The 16,374-nt window shown below is 38.5% G+C and overlaps 1 protein-coding gene across 1 annotated transcript; it reads left to right on the top strand.

Annotated features, from left to right (window-relative positions):
- The first annotated feature begins 6,070 nt into the window (after window positions 1-6,070).
- On the top strand, window positions 6,071-7,009 carry Or5aq7 (olfactory receptor family 5 subfamily AQ member 7). Its single transcript, NM_001000566.1, has one exon. It carries the CDS (start codon window positions 6,071-6,073, stop codon window positions 7,007-7,009), a length of 939 nt encoding a protein of 312 aa, NP_001000566.1.
- Window positions 7,010-16,374: the final 9,365 nt, after the last annotated feature.

Here is a 16,374-nt window from a genome sequence, read left to right as displayed (position 1 = left end):
CCTCCAGTCTCTTGAGTATTAGATGCTTCTTCTCTGACTGAACCCAGACCCAGGCGTCCTCTGCTGTATATGTGTTGGAGGCCTTGTCTCAGCTAGTGTATGCTGTCTGTTTGGTGATCCAATGTCTAAGAGAACTCACAGGTCCAGGTTAATTGAGACCACTGGTCCCCCTACAGGGTTGCTCTCCTCCTTAGCTTCCTCCAGCTTTTCTCTAATTGAACCAGAGGAGTCAGCAACTTCTATTCTTCTATTCTATTCTTCTATTCATCTGACCCTTTCATCTAGCTGCCTCTTGGGTCTTTCAGAGGACAGTCATGATATGTCCTTACTTCTAAGTTTTCCATAGCCTCAGTAATAGTGTCAGGCCTCAGGGCCTCTGCTTGAGCTGGATCATCCTATGGACCTGTTGCTGGACCTTCTTTTCCTCAAGCCATTCTCCATTTCAATCACTGCATTTCTTTCAGAAAAGAAAAATTATGAATCAGAGCTTTGGCTGTAGATAGCAACCCCATCCGTCACTTTATGCCCTGTCTTTCTGCTGGAGGTGGGTTCAATAAGTTCTCTCTCCCCATTGTAGGGCCTTTCATCTATGGTTACCCTCTTTGAGTCCTGAGAATCTCTGACTTTGCAGGTCTCCGCATTCTATAGGGTGTTCTTAACCTCCCTCTTCCCAATGTTGCCTGTTTCTCTTCTTTGTCCTGGCCTTCAAGGCTTCCATCCTTTTCTCCCACCCCACACCAGATCATGTTACTCTCTCATCACAACCCCATTCCCTTTCCCTTCCATGTCCTTTCCTCCCTCTCACTTTGTGGTTGCTTTCTTCTCTCTCTCAAGTAGAACTGTGGCATCCTTACTTGGGCCCTTCAGCTTGTTAGCCTTTTTGAGTTCTGTGAACTCTGTCTTGGGTATTCTGTACTCATTCTTTTAAACAGGTTTATTTGTAATGATATAAATAATGATATATCAGCCTGGTTAAATGACGGTTTCAAATCAAAATGAATATCTTTTTAGAAGTAAATTTTTTGGGACAGAGTACTCACAGTTGTTAGTGATGTGAATTAGCCCTTTATTTCTGTCAAGAGGACCAGGTCAAGTAGAGAAAAGCCCCAAATTTAATCTTAAGAGGCACTTAGGTTCTAGTTATAAAAATGACACCACAGAGGTTCTCCATATATGACAGATGATGATACATTTCTGTATTTATAATTTTCTACTTTGAGCGTAGTGGATAATGCCATACATCAAACTGAAGCATACTGTCATCACACATGTTTTTCTGTCCTTCTATTGAGGTAATCACCAATCAAGTCATCTTTTTACATACAATATGAAAGTTCAGACATAAAAAAACTTCCCACTGCACTTTCCCCTCCCCCTTCTCTCTGTCTCTGTCTCTCTCTCTCTCTCTCTCTCTCTCTCTCTCTCTCTCTCTCTCTCTGTCTCTCTCTCTCTCTCTCAGTATATACTTGGTATTAACTGGTAATATTATACACACAGTGACGTCTTTAGTGTTTATTTGGGGATATAGATTTAAGAAAAATATACTGATGTTCAAAAGAGGGACTGTAAAATTCTATAGACTGGGGAAGTTGGATTTATATATTTAGGAAAATATGTTTATGTGCCTACATACATAGCAACAATAAGTGGAAAAGAGGCCATGGATTTGAAAGAGAACAAGTTGGATATATAGGAGGGTTGAGAGAGAGGAAAGGGAGGGGGAATGATTATAGTACATTATAATCTCAGAAAAATAAAAAAAATTAAAAAAAAATCATTGATGTTTGAAATGCATCTTTTTTGTCCATAGGATATAAAGAAATTGGATTCACTATTCTTCCTAAGGCCACTGATAGAGAACATAGACTGTGATTAAGGTACATTTCTACATTTTAATAGTCTGGGCTTATGCTGATCATTTCAATGTTGCTGCATCAATGTATATCAATGTAGAAGTGTATGGAAGCCATACCTATATCCGGACTAGTAAAGGAAATTATTTTACTGAAGTCTCAAATTCCTCACCTACTGCCATAAATAAATGATGTATTAAACAGATTGTAAAATACTGTGCTTATACTGTGCTTAATGATGTAAACACTCTCCCCAAGTAAAACAGATGAATTTACATTCATCTGTAAAATTCAATACAGGAGTTTATTTGAGTAAAAACATCCATTTTATGAAAAATTTTATTTTTATACATAGTAAAAATATAAAATGGTAAAAGAGAGGGTGGAAAACAAAATACTTTTGTCAGCTTGAAATGAAATTTCTGATCTGTGATATCTCATGCAAATATTTTCCCAATCTCATTGTGGTCACATTTCAATGAACACAGAAACAATACCTTTAATCCTCCATATTTACTCTTGCTTTTCTTTTCATTAAAAAAATATTCAGAACTGTTTCTATTACAGAAAATTCTACTGTAGGTTTTAAACATGCTGTATTGTTTTATTGGATCACTTTTTTAAACACATGAATATTTCATTAAATTACTTGATCATGACTTTAATCAGTCCTTCTTTGGATATGTTACATGATATAGACTTAATGATGCTTCCTCATATTGTTTGAATCTCAGTCTCTAGGATCCATAAATGCTATCACATGAGGAAAAACAGAACTTTGACATGTGAATCACAGCAAGACTATAAGAGACAAAGATTACCTTGGATTATGAAAGGAGGATTTATACATAGTTCTATTGCCTTTTCAATCTGAAAAATGAAGAAAGCACAGTGATCAAGGCCTGGAACATTTTATTCATGTCCTAGAAGAAAAAGTCAGCTTCTGCAAACATAATCATCTGAGGCCCAAACAGGGCATTGGATGACAAAATTGCTTCCTCTCTTAAGGCCTCTAATAGGAGTATAGCCTTGTAGCTATGTAGATTCCACTTAGAAAATCAAATAGTGCCTTGCTTCCAAATTCCACACTGTAAGTAAAGGAATATTTGTTACTTTAAGCCACAGATTTTTCAGTGAATTCCTGTAAAAACTGAAATAAAACAGGAAATTAATGCTACTTATAATACAACATTTAACATTTGTTTCTATTCCCTGTCGTACTTTTTCTAAAACAGAGTTTTAGAAAACCTGACTTTTTCTTCTAGGACATGAATAAAATGTTCCAGGTCTTGATCACTGTGCTTTCTTTCTTCCTCAGACTGAAAAGGCAACAGAACTATGTATAAATCCTCCTTTCATAATCCAAGGTAATCTTTGTCTCTTATAGTCTTGCAGTGATTCACATGTCAAAGTTCTGGTTTTAGTTCTTTTTCTAGTTATATTTTTTATATCGACACATATATTTTTCTAGAAAGATATCATCTCTTTAAGACAATATGTTGATGATTTAAATGCTCCATCTTTTCATAAAGGTGGTGATATATGGTTATGGTCAACTGTGTGCTTAAGCTGGCAATTAAGGATCTGATTTCTGATGATTATAGGTCTTGATAGCAGTCAGGGTTTTTCTTTGATGGGTAGGTGCCTTGTTCCTTGATTCCTGTTTTCTTTTTGGTCTTCTAGTTGGTGTAACCCGTGGTTGAGCATAGGGTCTCTGCCTGAGTTGTGGGCAGGAACTGATTCTGGTTACTAGTGTGGTCTCTTATCACAGGGGTCAAGTCTAAGTTCTCTAAATTGAGGGTTTGACTAATGCTAGAAACCCAGTAAGGAGTGTCTACTCATCAGGGTGATGAGAAAGGAAGTAGGACTTGGGATAGGATATGGAACCTATTTTGTCTTCTCTCAGGCATAGATGGCAGGAGTTGTCTACTCAAGGAGAGCAAGATAATCAGGAAGCTACAGTTAGTTCCTTACTAGTTTCTCACAGGCAAAACCTATTGTTGAGCAAGGGCTGTATAGTTTTCTGGCAGGCATGGTCTGTGGTTGGGATTTTAGGGAGGTACTAGTTTTTTGCCTGAGGTAACCCAAAATGTGATGAGACCCATGGAAATACTATGCCTGCCGGAAAACTATCCCCTACCTCTGGTGGGGCTCCCTGTTGGACCAGAACCAGAGACATGAGTTTAAACTATGCCTTTTTTGATGAATTCTTTGTTTTTTTTTCTTTTTTTCTTTTTTTTTCTTTTTTTTTTAGTTTGGAGATTTTGTGGGAGTACTAGTGTGACTCTGACTCTTGTCTGCCCATGGGATGTTTATCTTCCTGCTGGATTATTATAGTTCAGCTTTGATATGAGGGTAATATGCATAATCTCATTGCCTCTTATTGTGTCCTGTTTGGTTTAGTCAGGGAGATCTGAACTTATCTGAAAGAAAATCCAGGATCTGTGAATACTGGAGAGAGAGGAGGTTTAGTGTGTATATGGTATGGTGAAAGGTTAAGAAGTCTGTGATGGGATACATTTGATAATAAAGGGAAATATTAAATCAAAAATAAATATCATTAGGAAACTAATGAGAAGAAAGAAGGAAGGGAGGGAGGGAGGTAGAAAAAAAGGAAAGAAGGAAGGAAGAATTTTTTTTTATTAACTTGAGTATTTCTTATTTACATTTTGAATGTTATTCCCTTTCCCAGTTTCCGGGCCAACATCCCCCTATCCCCTCCCCCTCCCCTTCATTATGGGTGTTCCCCTCCCCAGCCTCCCCCCATTGCCACCCTCCCCTCAACAATCACGTTCACTGGGTGTTCAGTCTTAGCAGGACCCAGGGCTTCCCCTTACACTGGTGCTCTTACTAGGATATTCAATGCTACCTATGAGGTCAGAGTCCAGGGTCAGTCCATGAGGAATGAAGAAATTTACTGGCTCATAGTATTAAGAAATGCATATTATCAGCTCTTTGAGGAAGGGGGAAATAATTTACTTCTCTGAGATTTACATTAACTATTCTTGTGTTGAAAATAAATAATTTTTCAAACTTAAGCAAAGTTCTACCTTATCTTTTTGTAAGGAAAATATATAGATAATTGAAGGTTTTAGTGTTTCACCAATTTATTTCATCCTTAAAATATATGTTCTACTGGAAGAGCTTGAAGGGGCTCGAGACCCCATATGTACAACAATGCCAAGCAACCAGAGCTTCCAGGGACTAAGCCACTACCTAAAGACTATACATGGACTGACCCTGGACTCTGACCCCATAGGTAGCAATGAATATCCTAGTAAGAGCACCAGTGGAAGGGGAAGCCCTGGGTTCTGCTAAGACTGAACCCCCAGTGAACTAGATTGTTGGGGGGAGGGCAGCAAGGGGGGGGAGGATGGGGAGGGGAACACCCATAAAGAAGGGGAGGGGGAGGGGGATGTTTGCCCAGAAACTGGGAAAGGGAATAACACTCGAAATGTATATAAGAAATACTCAAGTTAATAAAAAAAAAAGAAAGAAAAAAAATATATGTTCTAGATTGTTTTATTATGGTTAATTCTAAAAAACAACACTAATGATATGCAAAACATTGATAAAAATATGAAGGCAAAAAAATTTGCATATATGACATTTATGCTAATTAATAATTGCTAAAAGAAAAAAAATGAAAACATCCATCTGTATTTTTTCCAGTCCCTTTATAGGTCCTCTCAATATGTTGGAATTATTCACAGGAGTCACAAGATCCTGGAAGAGGTTGAAAATATATTTGAGGTGAGGTATTTGGAAAGGGGGATGTGACATGGTAGTGAAGCCACTGTTAATCAAATGAGGAATATGGAATATTTATCCACAGAATTTTGGAAGTTCCCTTGTCACAAGACTGCAGCAAGTTTATATTCCATTTAGGCAAAGGCTGACATACAGGACAATAAGATTGTTGGGTATGTCTCTCTAATTTCTAATTTCAATTCTACCATTTCCGTGTTTTTTGATAAAACAAAGGTTATCTTACCGTTTTCTATTCTGAGATAATTGATGATGGAATAAAATGTGTAAGTTACAACCATTTGAGTCTCAGTGAATAGATTTAGTAGATTTCTTTTTTTTTGCTTCATCTACCACTGGGCAACCACTCACAATAAGGCTATCAGATTCTGGAGAAAATCCTTTTATTTCATTATTGCTTAAGTCTCATGATCCCACCTTGTAACAAGGAACTGTAGACTATTGAAACTATGGAAGTTTGGAATCATACAGGTGTGAAAGAATTCATACTGGTTGGCTTAACAGAAAATCCTAATTGGCAGGTTCCTCTCTTTTTGCTTTTTTGCATAATTTATTTTATCATTCTTTTTGGTAATTGGGGGATGATCTTCCTGATCTGGTTGCATGCCCAACTTCATACCCCAATGTACTTCTTTCTTAGTAACCTCTCCTTCTGTGACATCTGCTACTCTACTATCATTGCTCCTAAAACGATCATCAATCTCCTATCAGAACACAAGTCTACTAGGCTGTTTGCCTGTATTCTGCAGAGTTTCTTTTTTGCAGTATATGTAACCACAGAAGTAGTCCTCCTGTCTATGATGGCTTATGATCGCTATGTGGCAATTGCAAACCCTTTAATGTATACAGTTATTATGACAAAGAGCATCTGCACTCAAATGGTTCTTGCAAGTTACTTGGCTGGTCTCATAAATTCCATGATTCACACAATAGGTTTACTCAAACTAGATTTCTGTGGTCCCAACATTGTGAATCACTTCTTCTGTGACGTTCCTCCTCTTTTGAAGCTTGCATGCTCTGATCCACACATCAATGAGATGCTACTCTTGGTCTTCTCTGGTATAATTGCTATTTCTACTTTCATCATCGTCATGGTATCCTATAGCCACATTATCATTGCCATCCTGAGAATCCGCTCCGCTGAGGGGAGACGCAAAGCCTTCTCAACTTGTGCCTCACACCTGACAGCTGTGGCATTATTTTATGGATCAGTGACATTTAGCTATATCCAGCCAAGTTCTCAGTACTCCATGGAACAGGAAAAAGTTTCTGCTGTGTTTTACACATTGGTCATCCCCATGTTGAACCCTCTGATTTACAGCCTGAGAAATAAGGATGTTAAAGAAGCAATCCAGAAGTTGATTTTTGGGAAGAGAAATGCCTGTTGAACCTGTCATTTGGTGTGAATCTTAAAACTGACATTGTTAAAATTTATTAGTTTTTTATGAGAGTAAAATGGAATGTAATCCATATATAGTTTACTAATTTTTATTATCAAATATTATATTATCTCAGAGAAATCTTAAAATTTTCAAATGGCATGATTTTTTTGTATCCTTTACGTTCATCTATATAAAGTCTCAGTAAAAGTTGATACAATTACATTCCGGTTTTCATATAATTGTAATAGTATGGTAACAGGATGCACAAAAATTAAGCTCATTACATACATTTTTAAATAAACTAATTTTAGGAAACATTTGCATTGTGTAGAATGATGTTCATATAATTATCTATCAGATGGAACTAAAATTGTTAGATGAATAACAAAGGAAGAGATGTTCTTCAGTTTGGCAGTCATTTGTTCCTTTTAAGTAAAGATATCATCCATTTCTGACAATGCCTAGGTAAGTAAGATCCTAAGACATACCCCAGAGACCAAGAGTAAAACCAAATACTGCAGTCCTGATAAAATAAGGTAAAAATGAAAAATACTCCTCACAACACCATATGTAGTCTTAAGTGAGTGCCTTGGTCACCCATTCACAAAGAGGCTTCTCACTAAATCAGTTGGGAAAAACTATAGAGACCCAAACCAAGATAATACATTGGGTGTGAGAGATCTTGGAATCCTTACCATTATGTGGGATGTCTTGGTCAAATTTGACTTCTCAGGGCTTGGAGAACATTGGCGAAGACAAGGCAGAAGGATTACAAGAGCCAGAGATGATAGAAGACATTAAAAACACAAAGCTTATCGCTTCTCGACCTTTTGGCTAAGATCAAGTGTAAAAACACAAAGCTTTCTAAACAAACACAATCAAAGATCATGGGACACATGGGGGCTGAGAAAGAATGTGTAGAAGATGTACTTTTCTGTTCCACGTTATAAATTAAACCTAATACATACATATATACATACATACATATATACATACATACATATATACATACATACATATATACATACATACATATATACATACATACACACATATACATACATACACACATATACATACATACATACATACATACATACATACATACATACATAATTTACAGCATATAGTTTAGTGGTTTTGGTGTTTCCCAAGTGTGTAAATGAGAGAGTCTGTAGCTCTTCTGTATTCTGTTAAATTCATTTCCTTCTTTTTGCTTGTCTTTGTCCAATTACAATGTATTAGATTTCATTATCATCATACTATACTATTTGATTATGTTGTATTAGTAACTATCCATTAGAACCTGGTTATTTCTTATTGAGAGACAGAAATAGTTAATTTGGTGATTTGTGCACATAAATAAAAAAAACAATGCATTTCATTATATGCTGGTCAACTATTTCTGAATATAGACCAATAAACTGATATTCCCACTTGTAGCATGTATTCCCCCCTCATACAGTTCAGTTGTTAAATTTACCATATTATCTTAGTTTCCATCCATTCATTCTTCCATTCATTCACATTTTAAAAATATAGCAAAATAAAATATAAAGTAAAACAAAAACTATCATATTGGACCTGGACAAAATAAATGCACAGAAAAAAACAAAGCCAAGAGAAGATACAAGAGTCATAGTTTAGCTCATTTGGTCACTCAGGAATCCCATAAAAACACTAAACAGAAAGACTCAAAATAAAGAAGAGGTTCTGGTTCACACCTGTGAAGGCCTTACATATGTTATTTCAATCTTTGTGAATTCTTATGATTTTTGCTTATAAGATTGTTGGTCTAAAGGGCCTATTTTCTTGGTGATCTCTTTTTCCTCTGGCTCTAACAATATTTTTTACTTTTAAGCAAGGGGCCTTAAATAGCTCCAGTTTTCTTTATACGGTATTTCAGAACATTCAAACACACACAGTTTCAGATTGTCCTTAATCATTATCTAATAATCTCAGCAGTACTTATTAAAAATCCTTTTAAATTTTCCTTCTTTTTTGTAGGCAGTGATTAGTCTTTTCCCATAGCTAAGTAGTACAGTATTATAATCCAAAGAATTAAGTCATAACTCAGCACAACTGAATATTGTGAGAAAAACAATTGTATCTAATCAGACACATCTAGCTTGTGTACAGGCTGGCAGCAGACATGCAGTTACAAAATAAAAGACAAATGGAATTCAAACAAGTTTACACAGAAATATAACCTTTATGTTTTATCACCTACAATTTCAATATGCCCACTATGCATTGTAAATTGTCTTTTATATCATAATCTGTCCTAGTTTTATAGTAATCTTTATTTATTTATTTATTTTATTTTTTTATTAACTTGAGTATTTCTTATATACATTTCAAGTGTTATTCCCTTTCCCGGTTTCCGGGAAAACATTCCCCTCCCCCCTCCCCTTCCTTATGGGTGTTCCCCTCCAATCCCTCCCCCCATTGCCGCCCTCCCCCCATAGTCTAGTTCACTGGGGGTTCAGTCTTAGCAGGACCCAGGGCTTCCCCTTCCACTGGTGCTCTTACTAGGATATTCATTGCTACCTATGGGGTCAGAGTCCAGGGTCAGTCCATGTATAGTCTTTAGGTAGTGGCTTAGTCCCTGGAAGCTCTGGTTGCTTGACATTGTTGTACTTTTGGGGTCTCGAGCCCCTTCAAGCTCTTCCAGTTCTTTCTCTGATTCCTTCAATGGGGGACCTATTCTCAGTTCAGTGGTTTGCTGCTGGAATTCGCCTCTGTATTTGCTGTATTCTGGCTGTGTCTCTCAGGAGCGATCTACATCCGGTTCCTGTCGGTCTGCACTTCTTTGCTTCATCCATCTTGTCTAATTGGGTGGCTGTATATGTATGGACCACATGTGGGGCAGGCTCTGAATGGGTGTTCCTTCAGTCTCTGTTTTAATCTTTGCCTCTCCCTTCCCTGCCAAGGGTATTCTTGTTCCCCTTTTAAAGAAGGAGTGAAGCATTCACATTTTGATCATCCGTCTTGAGTTTCCTTTGTTCTAGGGATCTAGGGTAATTCAAGCATTTGGGCTAATAGCCACTTATCAATGAGTGCATACCATGTATGTCTTTCTGTGATTGGGTTAGCTCACTCAGGATGATATTTTCCAGTTCCAACCATTTGCCTACGAATTTCATAAACTCGTTGTTTTTGATAGCTGAGTAATATTCCATTGTGTAGATGTACCACATTTTCTGTATCCATTCCTCTGTTGAAGGGCATCTGGGTTCTTTCCAGTTTCTGGCTATTATAAATAAGGCTGCGATGAACATAGTGGAGCACGTGTCTCTTTTATATGTTGAGGCATCTTTTGGGTATATGCCCAAGAGAGGTATAGCTGGATCCTCAGGCAGTTCAATGTCCAATTTTCTGAGGGACCTCCAGACTGATTTCCAGAATGGTTTTACCAGTCTGCAATCCCACCAACAATGGAGGAGTGTTCCTCTTTCTCCACATCCTCGCCAGCATCTGCTGTCACCTGAGTTTTTGATCTTAGCCATTCTCACTGGTGTGAGGTGAAATCTCAGGGTTGTTTTGATTTGCATTTCCCTTATGACTAAAGATGTTGAACATTTCTTTAGGTGTTTCTCAGCCATTAGGCATTCCTCAGCTGTGAATTCTTTGTTTAGCTCTGAACCCCATTTTTTAATAGGGTTATTTGTCTCCCTGCTGTCTAACTTCTTGAGTTCTTTGTATATTTTGGATATAAGGCCTCTATCTGTTGTAGGATTGGTAAAGACCTTTTCCCAATCTGTTGGTTGCTGTTTTGTCCTAACCACAGTGTCCTTTGCCTTACAGAAGCTTTGCAGTTTTATGAGATCCCATTTGTCGATTCTTGATCTTAGAGTGTAATCCATTGGTGTTTTGTTCAGGAAATTTTTTCCAGTGCCCATGTGTTCCAGATGCTTCCCTATTTTTTCTTCTATTAGTTTGAGTGTATCTGGTTTGATGTGGAGGTCCTTGATCCACTTGGACTTAAGCTTTGTACAGGGTGATAAGCATGGATCGATCTGCATTCTTCTACATGTTGCCCTCCAGTTGAACCAGCACCATTTGCTGAAAATGCTATCTTTTTTCCATTGGATGGTTTTGGCTCCTTTGTCAAAAATCAAGTGACCATAGGTGTGTGGGTTCATTTCTGTGTCTTCAATTCTATTCCATTGGTCTATCTGTCTGTCTCTGTACCAATACCATGCAGTTTTTATCACTTTGGCTCTGTAATACTGGTTGAGTTCAGGGATAGTGATTCCCCCTGAAGTCCTCTTATTGTTGAGGATAGCTTTAGCTATCCTGGTTTTTTTGTTATTCCAGATGAATTTGCAAATTGTTCTGTCTAACTCTTTGAAGAATTGGATTGGTATTTTGATGGGGATTTCATTGAATCTGTAGATTGCTTTTGGTAAAATGGCCATTTTTACTATATTAATCCTGCCAATCCATGAGCATGGGAGATCTTTCCATCTTCTGAGGTCTTCTTCAATTTCTTTCCTCAGTGTCTTGAAGTTCTTATTGTACAGATCTTTTACTTGCTTGGTTAAAGTCACACCGAGGTACTTTATATTATTTGGGTCTATTATGAAGGGTGTCGTTTCTCTAATTTCTTTCTCGGCTTGTTTCTCTTTTGTATAGAGGAAGGCAACTGATTTATTTGAGTTAATTTTATACCCAGCCACTTTGCTGAAGTTGTTTATCAGCTTTAGTAGTTCTCTGGAGGAACTTTTGGGATCACTTAAATATACTATCATGTCATCTGCAAATAGTGATATTTTGCCCTCTTCTTTTCCGATCTGTATCCCCTTGATCTCCTTTTGTTGTCTGATTGCTCTGGCTAGAACTTCAAGAACCATATTGAATAAGTAGGGAGAGAGTGGGCAGCCTTATCTAGTCCCTGATTTCAGTGGGATTGCTTCAAGTTTCTCTCCATTTAGTTTAATGTTAGCAACTGGTTTGCTGTATATGGCTTTTACTCTGTTTAGGTATGGGCCTTGAATTCCTATTCTTTCCAGGACTTTTATCATAAAGGGGTGTTGAATTTTGTCAAATGCTTTCTCAACATCTAATGAAATGATCATGTGGTTCTGTTCTTTCAGTTTGTTTATATAATGGATCACGTTGATGGTTTTCCGTATATTAAACCATCCCTGCATGCCTGGGATGAAGCCTACTTGATCATGGTGGATGATTGTTTTGATGTGCTCTTGAATTCGGTTTGCCAGAATTTTATTGAGTATTTTTGCGTCGATATTCATAAGGGAAATTGGTCTGAAGTTCTCTTTCTTTGTTGTGTCTTTGTGTGATTTAGGTATAAGAGTAATTGTGGCTTCGTAGAAGGAATTCGGTAGTGCTCCATCTGTTTCAATTTTGTGGAATAGTTTGGATAATATTGGTATGAGGTCTTCTATGAAGGTTTGATAGAATTCTGCACTAAACCTGTCTGGACCTGGGCTCTTTTTGGTTAGGAGACCTTTAATGACTGCTTCTATTTCCTTAGGAGTTATGGGGTTGTTTAACTGGTTTATCTGTTCCTGATTTAACTTCGATACCTGGTATCTGTCTAGGAAATTGTCCATTTCCTGAAGATTTTCAAGTTTTGTTGAATATAGGTTTTTATAGTAAGATCTGATGATTTTTTGAATTTCCTCTGAATCTGTAGTTATGTCTCCCTTATCATTTCTGATTTTGTTAATTTGGACACACTCTCTGTTTCCTCTTGTTAGTCTGGCTAAGGGTTTATCTATCTTGTTGATTTTCTCAAAGAACCAACTTTTGGTTCTGTTGATTCTTTCTATGGTCCTTTTTATTTCTACTTGGTTGATTTCAGCTCTGAGTTTGATTATTTCCTGCCTTCTACTCCTCCCGGGTGTATTTGCTTCTTTTTGTTTTAGAGCTTTTAGGTGTGCTGTCAAGCTGCTGACATATGCTCTTTCCTGTTTCTTTCTGCAGGCACTCAGCACTATGAGTTTTCCTCTTAGCACAGCTTTCATTGTGTCCCATAAGTTTGGGTATGTTGTACCTTCATTTTCATTAAATTCTAAAAAGTTTTTAATTTCTTTCTTTATTTCTTCCTTGACCAGGTTATCATTGAGTAGAGCATTGTTCAATTTCCACGTATATGTGGGCATTCTTCCCTTATTGTTATTGAAGACCAGTTTTAGGCCGTGGTGGTCCGATAGCACGCATGGGATTATGTCTATCTTTCTGTACCTGTTGAGGCCCGTTTTTTGACCAATTATATGGTCAATTTTGGAGAAAGTACCATGAGGAGCTGAGAAGAAGGTATATCCTTTTGCTTTAGGATAGAATATTCTATAAATATCTGTTAAGTCCATTTGGCTCATGACTTCCCTTAGTCTGTCGACATCACTGTTTAATTTCTGTTTCCATGATCTGTACATTGATGAGAGTGGGGTGTTGAAATCTCCCACTATTATTGTGTGAGGTGCAATGTGTGTTTTGAGCTTTAGTAAGGTTTCTTTTACGTATGTAGGTGCCCTTGTATTTGGGGCATAGATATTTAGGATTGAGAGTTCATCTTGGTGGATTTTTCCTTTAATGAATATGAAGTGTCCTTCCTTATCTTTTTTGATGACTTTTAGTTGGAAATTGATTTTATTTGATATTAGAATGGCTGCTCCAGCTTGCTTCTTCTGACCATTTGCTTGGAAAGTTGTTTTCCAGCCTTTCACTCTGAGGTAGTGTCTGTCTTTGTCTCTGAGGTGTGTTTCCTGTAGGCAGCAGAATGCAGGGTCCTCGTTGCATATCCAGTTTGTTAATCTATGTCTTTTTATTGGGGAGTTGAGGCCATTGATATTGAGAGATATTAAGGAATAGTGATTATTGCTTCCCGTTATATTCATATTTGATGTGAGGTTATGTTTGTGTGCTTTCATTCTCTTTGTTTTGTTGCCAAGACGATTAGTTTCTTGCTTCTTCTAGGGTATAGCTTGCCTCCTTATGTTGGGCTTTACCATTTATTATCCTATGTAGTGCTGGATTTGTAGAAAGATATTGTGTAAATTTGGTTTTGTCATGGAATATCTTGGTTTCTCCATCTATGTTAATTGAGAGTTTTGCAGGATACAGTAACCTGGGCTGGCATTTGTGTTCTCTTAGGGTCTGTATGACATCAGTCCAGGATCTTCTGGCCTTCAAGGTTTCTGTCGAGAAGTCTGGTGTGATTCTGATAGGTCTGCCTTAATATGTTACTTGACCTTTTTCCCTTACTGCTTTTAATATTCTTTCTTTATTTTCTGCGTTTGATGTTTTGACAATTATGTGACGGGAGGTGTTTCTTTTCTGGTCCAATCTATTTGGAGTTCTGTAGGCTTCTTGTATGTCTATGGGTATCTCTTTTTTTAGGTTAGGGATGTTTTCTTCTATGATTTTGTTGAAGATATTTACTGGTCCTTTGAGCTGGGAGTCTTCACTCTCTTCTATACCTATTATCCTTAGGTTTGATCTTCTCATTGAGTCCTGGATTTCCTGTATGTTTTGGACCAGTAGCTTTTTCTGCTTTACATTATCTTTGACAGTTGAGTCAATGATTTCTATGGAATCTTCTGCTCCTGAGATTCTCTCTTCCATCTCTTGTATTCTGTTGGTGAAGCTTGTATCTACAGCTCCTTGTCTCTTCTTTTGGTTTTCTAAATCCAGGGTTGTTTCCATGTGTTCTTTCTTGATTGCTTCTATTTCCATTTTTAATTCCTTCAACTGTTTGATTGTGTTTTCCTGGAATTCTTTCATGGATTTTTGTGTCTCCTCTCTATGGGCTTCTACTTTTTTATTTATGTTTTCCTGGAATTCTTTCAGGCATTTTTGTGATTCCTCTCTGTAGGCTTCTATTTGTTCTCTAAGGGAGTTCTTCACGTCTTTCTTGAAGTCCTCCAGCATCATGATCCCATATGATTTTGAAACTAGATCTTGCTTTTCTGGTGTGTTTGGATATTCCATGTTTGTTTTGATGGGAGAATTGGGCTCCGATGGTGCCATGTAGTCTTGGTTTCTGTTGCTTGGGTTCCTGTGCTTGCCTCTCGCCATCAGATTATCTCTAGTGTTACTTTGTTCTGCTGTTTCTGACAGTGGCTAGACTGTCCTATAAGCCTGTGTGTCAGGAGTGCTGTAGACCTGTTTTCCTCTCTTTCAGTCAGTTATGGGGACAGAGTGTTCTGCTTTTGGGCATGTAGTTTTTCCTCTCTACAGGTCTTCAGCTGTTCCTGTGGGCCTGTGTCTTGTGTTCACCAGGCAGCTTTCTTGCAGCAGAAAATTTGGTCTTACCTGTGGTCCCGAGGCTCAAGTTCACTCGTGGGGTGCTGCCCACGGGCTCTCTGCAGCGGCAGCAACCAGGAAGACCTGTGCCGCCCCTTCCGGGAGCTTCAGTGCACCAGGGTTCCAGATGGTCTTTGGCTTTTTCCTCTGGCGTCCGAGATGTGTGTGCAGAGAGCAGTCTCTTCTGGTTTCCCAGGCTTGTCTGCCTCTCTGAAGGTTCAGCTCTCCCTCCCACGGGATTTGGGTGCAGAGAACTGTTTATCCGGTCTGTTTCCTTCAGGTTCCGGTGGTGTCTCAGGCAGGGGTCCTGCCGCTCCTGTGCCCTCCCCCACGGGAGCCCAGAGGCCTCATACAGTTTCCTCTTGGGCCAGGGATGTGGGCAGGGGTGAGCAGTGTTGGTGGTCTCTTCCGCTCTGCAGCCTCAGGAGTGCCCACCTGACCAGGCGGTTGGGTCTCTCTCTCACCGGGTCTGGGAGCCGAGAGCTGCTGCGAGCTGGATCTTATAGTAATTTTTATTGGATATTTTATGTATTTTCATTTCAAATGTTATCATCTTTCCTGGTTCCCTCTTCAGAACCTCCCTCTCACATGCCCCCAATCCCTCCTTCTATCAGGATGCGCCCCACACATCAAACCATTTCCACATCAGTGCGCTAGCATTCACCTACACTAGACCAAGGGCATTCACCTCCTGTTGATGCCAGACAATGCAATATTCTGCTAAATATACAGCTGGAGCCATGAGTGCCTCCATTTGTGCCCTTTGGTTGACTGTTTAGTCCTTGGCAGCTCTTGGTGGGGGTCTGGTTGGTTGATAATGTTGTTCTTTCTATGGGGTTGCAAACCCTTCCACTCCTTTGGTACTTTCTCTACCTCTTCCAACAGGGTCTCCATGCTCAATCTGATGGTGAGCTGCAAGCATACTCATCTGTATCAGTACTGCTCTGCCAGAGCCTCTCAGGAGCTCTATATCAGGTTCCTGACAGCAAGCACTTCTTGGCATCAGCAATAGAGACTGGGTTTGGTGACTGCATATGGGCTGGATCTCTAGGCGGGTCAGTCTCTGTGTGACCTTTCCTTCAGTATCTGCTCCACTC

The sequence above is a fragment of the Rattus norvegicus genome, chromosome 3 (genome assembly GCF_021556685.1).
Source record: "Rattus norvegicus strain SHRSP/BbbUtx chromosome 3, alternate assembly SHRSP_T2T, whole genome shotgun sequence".
Taxonomy (NCBI): domain Eukaryota; kingdom Metazoa; phylum Chordata; class Mammalia; order Rodentia; family Muridae; genus Rattus; species Rattus norvegicus.
This window is presented reverse-complemented; position numbering and strand designations above follow the sequence as displayed.

Coding starts and splice junctions, on each gene's coding strand:
- Or5aq7 (NM_001000566.1), top strand. CDS start 6,071: ATGGAAGTTTGGAATCATACAGGTGTGAAAGAATTCATACTGGTTGGC.